At 48.4% G+C, this 10727-nt stretch overlaps 1 protein-coding gene across 1 annotated transcript in view; it reads left to right on the top strand.

The window, feature by feature from the left end:
• The window catches only part of LCA5L (lebercilin LCA5 like), a 35317-nt gene that overhangs the window by 23538 nt on the left and 1052 nt on the right, over positions 1 to 10727 (top strand). Inside the window, exons 7-9 of the mRNA XM_034655541.1 lie at positions 3339 to 3423; positions 6931 to 7034; positions 7198 to 7315. Coding sequence (XP_034511432.1) covers positions 3339 to 3423; positions 6931 to 7034; positions 7198 to 7315 — 307 coding nt within the window. The remainder of the gene's footprint in view (positions 1 to 3338; positions 3424 to 6930; positions 7035 to 7197; positions 7316 to 10727) is intronic.

The following is a 10727-nucleotide window of genomic DNA, read 5'->3' on the forward strand; positions in this document are numbered from 1 at the left end:
GGGGGGTGGGACCAGGCATCAGGAGACCAGCTGCTGTCAAGAGAGGCAGGGACCTCATACCACATTCACCAGCAGATAAACGGGGATTCTGTTTTGGGCCGAGAAGAACATTGTTCACTCTGGCCTCAACTGTTGGGGATGATAGACCATACCTAACTGCGCTCCCTTCAGAACCCCCGTGGGAGGAATCAGTAAAGGACCGAAAGAAAGTCGACACACAAAAGCAAAGAGCTGGGGGCAAGTCATCCGCAAACAGCAGATATTTGGGCACGTTTATTGAAGACAGAAAGTGGGTGGAAGCATTTATGGGGATGACACAGAGCAGAAGCCCCAGCAAGAGGTGCTGGGGAAGCATTTGTCCAGCGGAGGACAGGAGGGAAAGCACCTGAGCACATGGGATTGCGTCATCGGGCTCACCTGCCCGGTCTGTCAACGGCACTCACAGCACCCGAGTCCAGCATCTTCCATCAGGCAGGAAGTTCGTGAATGAATTGCTTGAGAAGAAACAGGGCACCAAGGGTAAAATGCTGACATTCCCGGTAAAGCCCTTCAAAGAGTACATTCTGGAATACGGGAATGACTCGGCTCAAAGTGTAACCTGACAGTTAGCAAGTCCCATTGATTTACCTGGAGCCAGCCTGCCCTCCTGTTCAGGTAAGAAGCCTACTAAGGAAGTAAATTTCTATACAAAACAAATAGGTAGGTAAATAAAATAATCCAGCCCCTCATTCTTAAAGACGCTCAAGCAACCACATCTGTGAAGAAAGCCAGCGTCATAAAGAAGTGCAGGAATAGCAAGCAGAACAGCTCACCCTGTAGGTTTAGTTTAATATCCGGGATAGAACATACCATGCCCCTAAAATAAGAATATTATGAACATGGAAAAAAATCAGAAAACAGTAAGTAAAAACTCAAAGATGATTCCAGCATACAAAATTCAGTAGAAGAGCTAGAAGATAAGGAAAATCCACGGACATTGAAGAAATCTCGCAAAAACAAAGAGCCAGAAGACAGATGAAAAATACATGAAGGAAAACAAGACATGCAAGGAGTGTGTTGTACAAAATAATTTAAAACAATCCGCTGGGTCTTTTCCCATAAGTCAGTCATTACACCCATGGCCTATCACCTAGTTTCTTCCTGCATTCAGGATATACTCCTACCTTCTTTCCGGTCCTGTTTCATCTGGAAAAATGAGATTGCCTTTTATGCTTCATGGTCATCCCTAGTACTGACCCAAGGAGAAAAGGAATAGAAACCTTAAGGATGTTTTAGTGCCCTGACTGCACCAGTCACTGTGGCTGCATAACATATTACTCCACAACTTTCAGTGGCTTAAGAAATGAGAATATTAATTTTGTTCGTGAATCCACAATGTGGGCAGGGCTTGCTGGAAAGAGCTCACCTCTGCCACTCTTGACATCAGCTAAGGTGGTTCAAAGACTGGGGGCTGGAGTTCTCTGAAGTCTCATTCATATGTCCGCAGTTGGTGCCAACTGACAGCTGAGATCATAACTGGAGTGTTGGCCAGACCACCCTCATGTGGTGTGGGCTTCCTCACAACATGGCGGCGAGGTTCCACCGAGAAGAGTGGAGAGATACACACAGAAAGAGAACCAGTCACACGGCGTCTCTTCTGCCTCATTCCCTTTGTCAAGGCAGCACAAGAGGGGGAGCAGTGGATTCTCGATGGGGAGTCACAAGTTCTGGGAGAGCATGGGACCAGAAATGGGACCAGAAAGATTGCTGAAGCCATTTTAGGAAAATGCGGTCTGCCATATTAACATAAATCATTAATACCGGAATTTTGGACTGGTCTTAACTAGCCAAGCCCCCTGGACCTGGCTGGTGTCTGCTAAATATGGCTGGTGAAATTCACAGCCTCTTCTCAGTAGGTCAGATCTTGGTGATCTTCACTTGTCTGTTGGTGCCAATGCCTTGAGATCCATCTGTCATCTGATCTGAGTCTGTGCTGTGGGCTCACCTGGGTCAGTAACCTGGAGGACTGGGGAGCACGTTCCCCTCTGTGGGGTCCCTCTCCTTGTGCAAGTGAGGGAAGCGCTATCTTTGGCCCTTTGCCTGGACATTGCCTTTAGCCTTTTCCACTTACTACTTGGCAATGCCATGTTACTCTCGCTCCACACTGGCCTGGGCGCTTGACAAAGGGGTTTGAATTCCAAGGGCCACGCCAAGGCCTCTTGTGCTGAGAGTTTCCCAAACCTCAGAGTTGTTTCTTCACCCCCTTAATATCTCTGAGGGGCACAGGGAGACCAGAACTCCATCCGATCTCTCTTGCTCTCTCTCCCTCCTCCGTTCTCTGTCCCTGCCCTTCCCTGGGCCTCTTCCTCCAGGCTTTCCTGCCTAATCACACATTGGGAGGACACCCTTCACTCAGACACTCCTTTTGACTGCGGTTTTGGCTAAAACTTGGTGGTCTTGAGTCTAACAGGCTTGCCTCTTAATGCATGTGTAAGAGGAATGTTTGCTGCTTAACGAAACCTTTTTTTTCCCCCTCAAAAAGCCAGGATTTCATGCCTTTTGTTTTGCCAAGACTTTAAAAAGTCAATACTTTGGCGGGTGGGGCCTGGGTGGCTCAGTCGGTTGAGTGGGTTGAGTGTCCGCCTCTTAGTTTGGCTCTGGTTGTGATCCCAGTGTAACGAACATAGAGTCTGCTTGGGATTCTCTCTCCCTCTGCCCCTCCTACTTGTGCTCAAGCTCGCTCGCTCGCTCTTTCAAATAAGTAAATAAATCTTGAAAAAATAAAAATAAAATAACAAGTCAATACTGAGATTTAAAGCTGAACCTTGATGCCTTTGTTCTAGGCTTTGCGCACCCTGCACTCACTGTCTGAATGCAGTCGTGTCTAGCAGAACTTCCTGCGAGGGTGGGAATGTTCTGCCCGCCCCAGCCAGCAGCAGGCTCCCGAGTCTCGGGCAGCTACTGAGCACTGGAAGCAGGGGTAACGTGATGGAGGACTGAAGTGTTCATTCCATTTTAATTAGTTTAGATCACAACGTGGCTAGTGGCTATATTGGACCATTGGAGGAAAAGCCAGTAAACTTCACGGCACAGACCAGGGGAGAGGAAAACTACAGTGAGAGACGCTGGCTCGAAAAGCCCTGGACAATACTGTCCCCGGCACAAAAGTCTGCTGCTCTGTTAAAAAGTACTTTTTGGTGTCGGGAATGGTATATAAGGATATGGCCTGTTTCTGTTTCTGCTAGCATCTATAGATTTTATTCAAAGAATACTGAGCCCACTGAAATTGCTTTATAGAAGAAATCGAGGTTGATAAGAGCAAACATTTATAGAAAAATTGGTATTGTGGTTCTCTTTAGGAGAAGGATCGAGAGCTTGAAATAAGAAACATCTATACTAGTCGGATACTTAAAAATTTACATGACAAAGAAGATTATCCAAAAGGTACATTTTAATTATTTTTGCTCACAATCTAAGTATGTAGTCGTATTTTTCTACTTTATATCAAGCAAATAATGGATATTTTAAAAATCGTTGTACTAGGCACTGAAACATTTTGTGATTCTAGAAGGATAATGAGCTGTGGGATCTGGTCGAAACAGTAGGAGGGCATAGACAAGCTCTCCTGCCCTCCCGGCCTCTAAACCAAGGCCTGCACGTGCTCACTGCAGACAGAGCGGGAGCCCCACTTCCCAGCTGGGAGCAAAATCTCCGCCAGCTAGTGAACTTTCTACGTACATCTCTTAGCCAGTCTGTGGGTTTTTAAAATCATCATTATTTAGGTACAATTTGCCTCAATAAAATGCACCCATTTTAAGTGTGCATTTCAGTGGGTTTTGACAAAAGCTGATACGCATGTGACCAGCACCCCAGTGAGGACAGAACCTCCCCTTCCTCAGGGAGACCCCTCACAAGCCCCTGCCATCAGGAGTCCCTGGGGCTGGCCTCAGGCAACCGCTGATTTCCCTTGTCAGGGCAGCTTCCTTTGCCCATTCTAGAATTTCCTGTGAGCGGACTCATACAGCAGGTGCTCGTCCGTGTCTGGCCTCATGCCTTTGAGATTCGCCCATGCTGCTGCCGCCATCATTCGTGCGTCCCTTTTCGTTGCTGAGTAGTATTTTTCCTTCAAGGCAGGCCGTACTTACCCACCCCCCGCAAGATCTGCCAGCATCAGGCTTTCCTCAGAAGACGTGCAATAGGAACACTCACCCCTGTTTGGTAGAAAAAGCCACTACGTGCTTATTTTTTTTGTTATTGCTTTTTGTCATTGTCGTTGTTGTTGTTTTAAATTCAATTAATTAACATATAATGTATTATTATTTCCGGGGTAGAGTTCAGTGATTCATCAGTTGCGTATAACACCCAGTGCTCATTATGTCAAGTGCCCTCCTTAATGCCCATCCCCCAGTTACCCCAGCCCCCCAGCCCCTCCCCTCCAACAACCCTCAGTTTGTTTCCTATGATTGAGAGTCTCATGATTTTTCTCCCTCTCTGATTTCATCTTGTTTTATTTTTCCCTCCCTTCCCCTATGATCCTCTGTCTTATTTCTTCAATTCCACATATGAGTGAGATATGGTAATTGTCTTTCTCTGAGTGACTTTTTTGCTTAGCAGAATACCCTCTCATTGGGGCTCCTGGGTGGCACCGCGGTTAAGCGTCTGCCTTTGGCTCAGGGCGTGATCCCGGCGTTATGGGATCGAGCCCCACATTGGGCTCTTCTGCTATGAGCCTGCTTCTTCCTCTCCCACTCCCCCTGCTTGTGTTCTCTGTCTCGCTGGCTGTCTCTATCTCTGTCGAATAAATAAATAAATAAAATCTTTAAAAAAAAAAAAAAGAATACCCTCTCGTTCCATCCACATCATTGCAAATGGCAAGATTTCATTTTTTGATGGCTGAGTAGTATTCCATTGTGTATATATGGACCACATCTTCTTTATCCATTCATCTGTCGATGGACGTCTGGGCTCTTTCCATAGTTTAGCTATTGTGGACATTGCTGCTATAAACATTGGGGTGCAGGTGCCCTTCAGATCGCTACATTTCTATCTGCAGGGTAAATACCAGTAATGCAACTGCTGGGTCATAGGGTAGCTCTAGTTTCAACTTTTTGAGGACCCTCCATACCATTCTCCAGAGTGGCTGCCCCAGCCTGCATTCCCACCAACAGTGCAGGAGGGCTCCCCTTTCTCCACATTCTTGCCAACTTCTGTCATTTCCTGGCTTAATTTTAACCATTCTGACTAGGGTGAGATAGTATCTCATTGTGGTTTCGATTTGTATTTCCCTCATGCCGAGGAATGTGGAGCACTTTTTCATGTGTCTGTTGGCCATTTGAATGTCTTCTTTGAAGAAATGTCTGTTCATGTCTTCTGCCCATTTCTTGATTGGATTATTTGTTCTTTGGGTGTTGAGTTTGGTAAGTTCTTTATAAGATTTTGGATACTAGCCCTTTCTCTGATAAGACATTCGCAAATATCATCTCCCATTCTGTCGGTTGTCTTTTGGTTTTGTCCACTGTTTCCTTTGCTGTGCAAGAGCTTTGTATCTTGATGAAATCCTGATAGTTCGGTTTGCCTTTGTTTCCCTTGCCTCTGGAGACGTGTCTAGTAAGAAGTTGCTGTGGCTGAGGTCACAGTGGGCTGCCTGTGTTCTCCTCTAGGATTTTGATGGATTCCTGTCTCACATTTAGGTCTTTCATCCATTTTGAGTTTATCATTGTGCACAGTGTAAGGAAATGGTCCAGTCTCGTTCTACTACATGTGGCTGTCCAACTTTCCCAACACCACTTGTTGAAGAGACTGTCTTTTTTCCATCGGATATTCTTTCCTGCTTCGTCAAAGATTAGTTGACCATAGAGTTGAGGGTCCATTTCTGGGTTCTCCATTCTGTTGCATTGATCTGTATGTCTGTTTTTGTGCCAGGACCATCCTGTCTTGATGATGACAGCTTTGCAATAGACCTTGAAGCCCGGAATTGTGATGCCCCCGGCTTTGGTTTTCTTTTTCAACATTCCTCTGGCTATTCGGGGTCTTTTCTTGTTCCACACAAATTTTAGGATTATTTGTTCCAGCTTTGTGAAAAAAATTGATGGTATTTTGATAGGGATTGCATTGAACATATAGATTGCTCTAGGTGGCATAGACATTTTAACATTTGTCCTTCCAACCCATGAGCATGGAACATCTTTCCATTTCTTTGTGGTCTTCCTCAGTTTCTTTCATGAGTGTTCTATAGTTTTCTGAGTACAGATCCTTTGCCTTTTTGGTTTGGTTTATTTCTAGGTATCTTATGGTTTTGGTGCACTTAATGATCAACTCCTTAACTTCTCTTTCTTCTATCTCATTGTCAGTGTATAGAAATGCAACTGATTTCTGGGCCTTGATTTTCTATCCTGCCACGTTGCTGGATTCCTGTAGGAGTTCTAGCAATTGGGGGGGGGGAGGCTTTTATAGAGTGTCATGTCATCTGTCTAACCGCTTACTTTTAAAGGCAACAACCTCAAATTTCCTTGCTTTCCTTTGCCTCTGCTTTGTAAGCAGCAGAGATGATCATACCAACCATGGGGTCACTTAAATGCGATCACACTTTGAGAAAAGTATGGATTTAGTGGTGGGCTCCAGCACGGACTATCATTCTATCATTGGTAACGCCGCAGCCCACTGCCTCATGCGCAGGTGCCCTCCCACAGCAGCGCCCACCTAGCCTAAAGCCTCCTTGCTTTGGAGTCTAACACTGTGACACCCACAACCTTTGTGGCCCAAAATAAGACAAATCGGGTGAACTGGTAGGGAAAGGGGAACTGGCAGATGTTAACCATATATTGGGGGAAAAAGTTTTAACTGTCTGTACACTTTGTCTTACACTACAAACTTCAGTGTTATTTTATATCTAAAATCAATGTTGCTTCCACATGTAAAATGTCTCTCACATACAATGTATCTGTTCTGTAGTTTCTTCGACAAAATCTGTACAAGCAGACAGAAGCCTTTCGTTGACGAGTATGAAACACCAGGAAACCCAGAAGTCGGAAGCCGCTGCATCTCTGACAGCTCAGGTACAACAGATCGGAACTCTGGCAGTGTCTGAACATGTCTTTATAGATAGTGTGTACACAGTCTCGTATTCTCCACAGAAGTATCTGTATTCATTGAATAAAATGCAATTTAAAATGATCTGTACCCCAAAAAATGTGGTTATGCTACTTTTCTAAATTACAGGGTAAAAAGACAACCAGAAACATTGGTCCTGAAGAAATATCAGCGGCAATAACCCATGCTATTCCTCACTGTGGCAGCGAACTTCCGAACCAAGAGGATTCCAAGAGAAAACATGAAGGTAATTTTAACCACTTGTAAGAGTTTCCTTTACTCTTACTTGATTTAAGTTGTGAATTATTCTGTGTGTGTGTGTGCGTGTGTGTGTGTGTGTAAAAGGACACATAAGGGGCGCCTGGGTCGCTCAGTTGATTAAGCCTCCGACTCTTGATTTTGGTTCAGGTTCTGATCCCAGGGTGCTGGGATCGAGCCCGGCATCAGGCTCCCCAGAGGGAGCAGGGAGCCTGCGTCTCCCTGCTCTCTCTGCAGCTCACCCAGCTTGTGCTCTCTCTCTCTGTCAAATAAATAAATAAATGAAATCTTTATTAAAATAAATAAAAGTATACATAAAACACATATACACAATGTAAAGAATTATCAGGAAATGAACACCTGTGTAGCCACTGCCCTGCGTGAGAACTAGAACCTTAGCGCACCGCAGGACACCTGTGGGCACTGCCGAACCACACCCCTGCGCCCCCGCCCGCCAGAAATCACCACCAGCTTCCGTTTTATGCCCGTCGCTCCCTTCTTGGTCCTCACAATGTGTGTTCTTAAACAATACGTTCCGTTTTGACACAATGATGAGCGAAGCCAAGCCGAGCTGACTAAAGGGCAGCATCCCCGCTAAGGGAGGCTTGGAAGGAAACTCCCAGGAAAAGATGCAGACAGGCTTCAGCTTCCCCGGATGTCCAAGGGTCGGGTCTGGGGTGAGGTCATGCTTCCCCCTGGGAGGCAGAGACCCATCAGAGCCTTGGCACCGAGGCCGGGACAGAGCGGCTCGGAGGGAATGGGCTGCCCGGAATCTCCCGTCCTGAGGCCACCAGCCTCGGCTCCCGCGCTGGGCAGCAGGTCCAAGCAGAGCGCGTCTGTCCCCGGCCGGCCCGGCTGCAGCGCCTGGCGGCCAGGGCTGCACCTTCAGCAGGCCGCGGGCGGGACAGGCCGAGGTCGCGCGGTGCCCGGGAGATGGGCGGAGCGGGGGTCTGGGTGGCGCCAGCCTGCAGTGCCGCAGGCCCCAGACCGGTCCCCTCTTNAATCTCCCGTCCTGAGGCCACCAGCCTCGGCTCCCGCGCTGGGCAGCAGGTCCAAGCAGAGCGCGTCTGTCCCCGGCCGGCCCGGCTGCAGCGCCTGGCGGCCAGGGCTGCACCTTCAGCAGGCCGCGGGCGGGACAGGCCGAGGTCGCGCGGGCACTCCTGCCACGCCCCCCTCTGCGAAGTCTCCTAGTTCTGAGCCCTGTCCCCCTCCTGCCCCGTAAACGCTGTCCTGCCCTGAGAGCACATCGCGCCTGGCTGCTGGAGAACCGGCGCAGTGTGTCCTTCCATCTGGAAATGGTGTTATGCGCCCCTCACCCTTGATTAATAATTGGCTAGAAATTCTAGGGTGGAGATCATTGACATTCAGAATTTTATTATTTTTTTTTAAAGATTTTGTTTCTTTAGACAGAGTGGGCACATGCAAGTGGGGTGGGGGCAGAGGGAGGGAGAAAAATCTCAAGCTGACTCCCCCCTGAGTGCGAAGCCCGACTCAGGGCTCGATCTCATGACCTGGGATCGTGACCTGAGCGGAAATCAAGAGCCCGAGGCTTCACCAACTGAGCCACTAGGTTCAGAATTTTAAAGCCGATGCCCTGTTGCTTCCATGTTCAACTACTGCCGAAGGGAAATGTGCCTTGAGTGCCCCTGGCTGGCAAACACAACCGCTGTGGCCAGTCACCCAGGGCCCCAGGGTCCCGTGCTCCCTCGGCGGAGTGGGCTGGCTTCCGGAGAGGCTTGGAGGGCCCACACCCTCCCTGTGATGACACAACCTTGGCGGAGCTCGCTGGACGCCTCTGAGTCTGGTGCGGTGTGGCGGACGCTGACAGCTCCACTTTCGGTTCCTTCTGGGGTCACTGGTCTAAGTTTTCCGCGGAGATGTCATTCCGTGTTGGTAATTCATATTGTCCTGCAAAGCTTATTCACTCACTTGAAAGATACTCTTGAAGCATACACTGTGTCCGGTACGGCTCTGAGCACTGGGGATGCAGCAGTGAGGACGAGATGTCCTGCCCTCGCGCGCTCTGTTCCCGCGTGGAACGACAAACGCTGCGGAAAACAAGTAAGGCAGGCAGCGTGTCTGAGGGCGGTGATGCTGCAAAGGACGACACCGAGAAGAGGGAAGGGCAGGGCAGCCATGGTTGGCCTGCGGGGAAGGAGCGACCTGTGCGGACACCTGAGAAGGGCATTCTGGGCGAAGACTGCGGGGCCCAGAGGACTGCGCAAGGGGGACTGGGCGGGGAATGGGGAGCCATGAAGGGCTTGGACTACGGGAAGGACCCCATCTGCCTCCCCAGACTGCGTGCAGGAAGGGCAGCGCAGGGAGGCCGGAGCAGCCCACTGCCCTACCCCAGGCAGGAAAGACGATTACTCACACAGGCAATGGAACAATGGAGGTGGGAAATGGGCAATTTCACCCAAGTTGTCAAATGTTCACATTTGCATCAAGTATCCTCGGGCACAACAGGAACAGTTATTTAGAATTAACTAGTCTGCTGGCTTCTTTGCTTACCACTAATTGTTAAAACAACTGCTCTTGCCAGAATTCCTTTTTTTTTTTTTCTGGATTAAAATGAATAATTTTATTTCAGAATATATTCCGTGAGAAAATCTTCCAACCCTGTGCTCATGTGACATTGCCCCCGTCCCGTCACAAATGAGTGGCCGTCCACGTTTGTAAGTGGTCAGGACACAGGTCATCAGTGTATCTTTTCCTCAGGTGTGCATGTCTGTCTTCCTCGGAAGGGGGGAGGCTGAGGGCAGGGCTCGCTGAGTGCCTGGGTAAGGAACAGGAAAGGCAAGCTCACCTTCAAGTGACTTTTTCATTTGACAACGTACTGCGAACCTCTCGCCCCCGTGAGTTCATGAGTACCCACCCTGTTCTTTGTAGCAGCTGCCCAGAACCCCACGGCCTGCGCGTGCCACCTCTTTCCCCGGGACCTCGACACACATTTGGGATGTTGCCTTGTTACTAAACCACGCTGCAGTACACATCCCTATACGTATCTTTGTGTATTTCTGTGAAGTTTGGTTCTAGAAGTGAAGTTGTTGGATCTAAGAATATGTTCACTTAAAAAATCATGATAGGTACAGGGGCGCCTGGATGGCGCTCGGCTGAGCATCTGACTCTTGGTTTCCGTTCAGGTCATGATCTCAGGGGCACAAGATCGAGTGTCAGGTCAGGCTCCACACTCAGTGGGGAGTCATCTTGAGATTCTCTCTCTCCCTCTGCCTCTGCCCCTCCTCGCCACCCCCCCATGCATACATGCATGCTCTCACTCTAAAAAAAAAAAAAAAAAGTTAAAAAAAATTTTGATAGCTCAAATTGCCGTCCAAAAAAAGCTGTCCCAATGGACACACCCACCAGTGGGGAACAGAAGTTCCATTATTTTTTTTTTTAAG

The sequence above is a fragment of the Ailuropoda melanoleuca genome, chromosome 1 (assembly GCF_002007445.2).
Source record: "Ailuropoda melanoleuca isolate Jingjing chromosome 1, ASM200744v2, whole genome shotgun sequence".
NCBI classification, from domain to species: domain Eukaryota; kingdom Metazoa; phylum Chordata; class Mammalia; order Carnivora; family Ursidae; genus Ailuropoda; species Ailuropoda melanoleuca.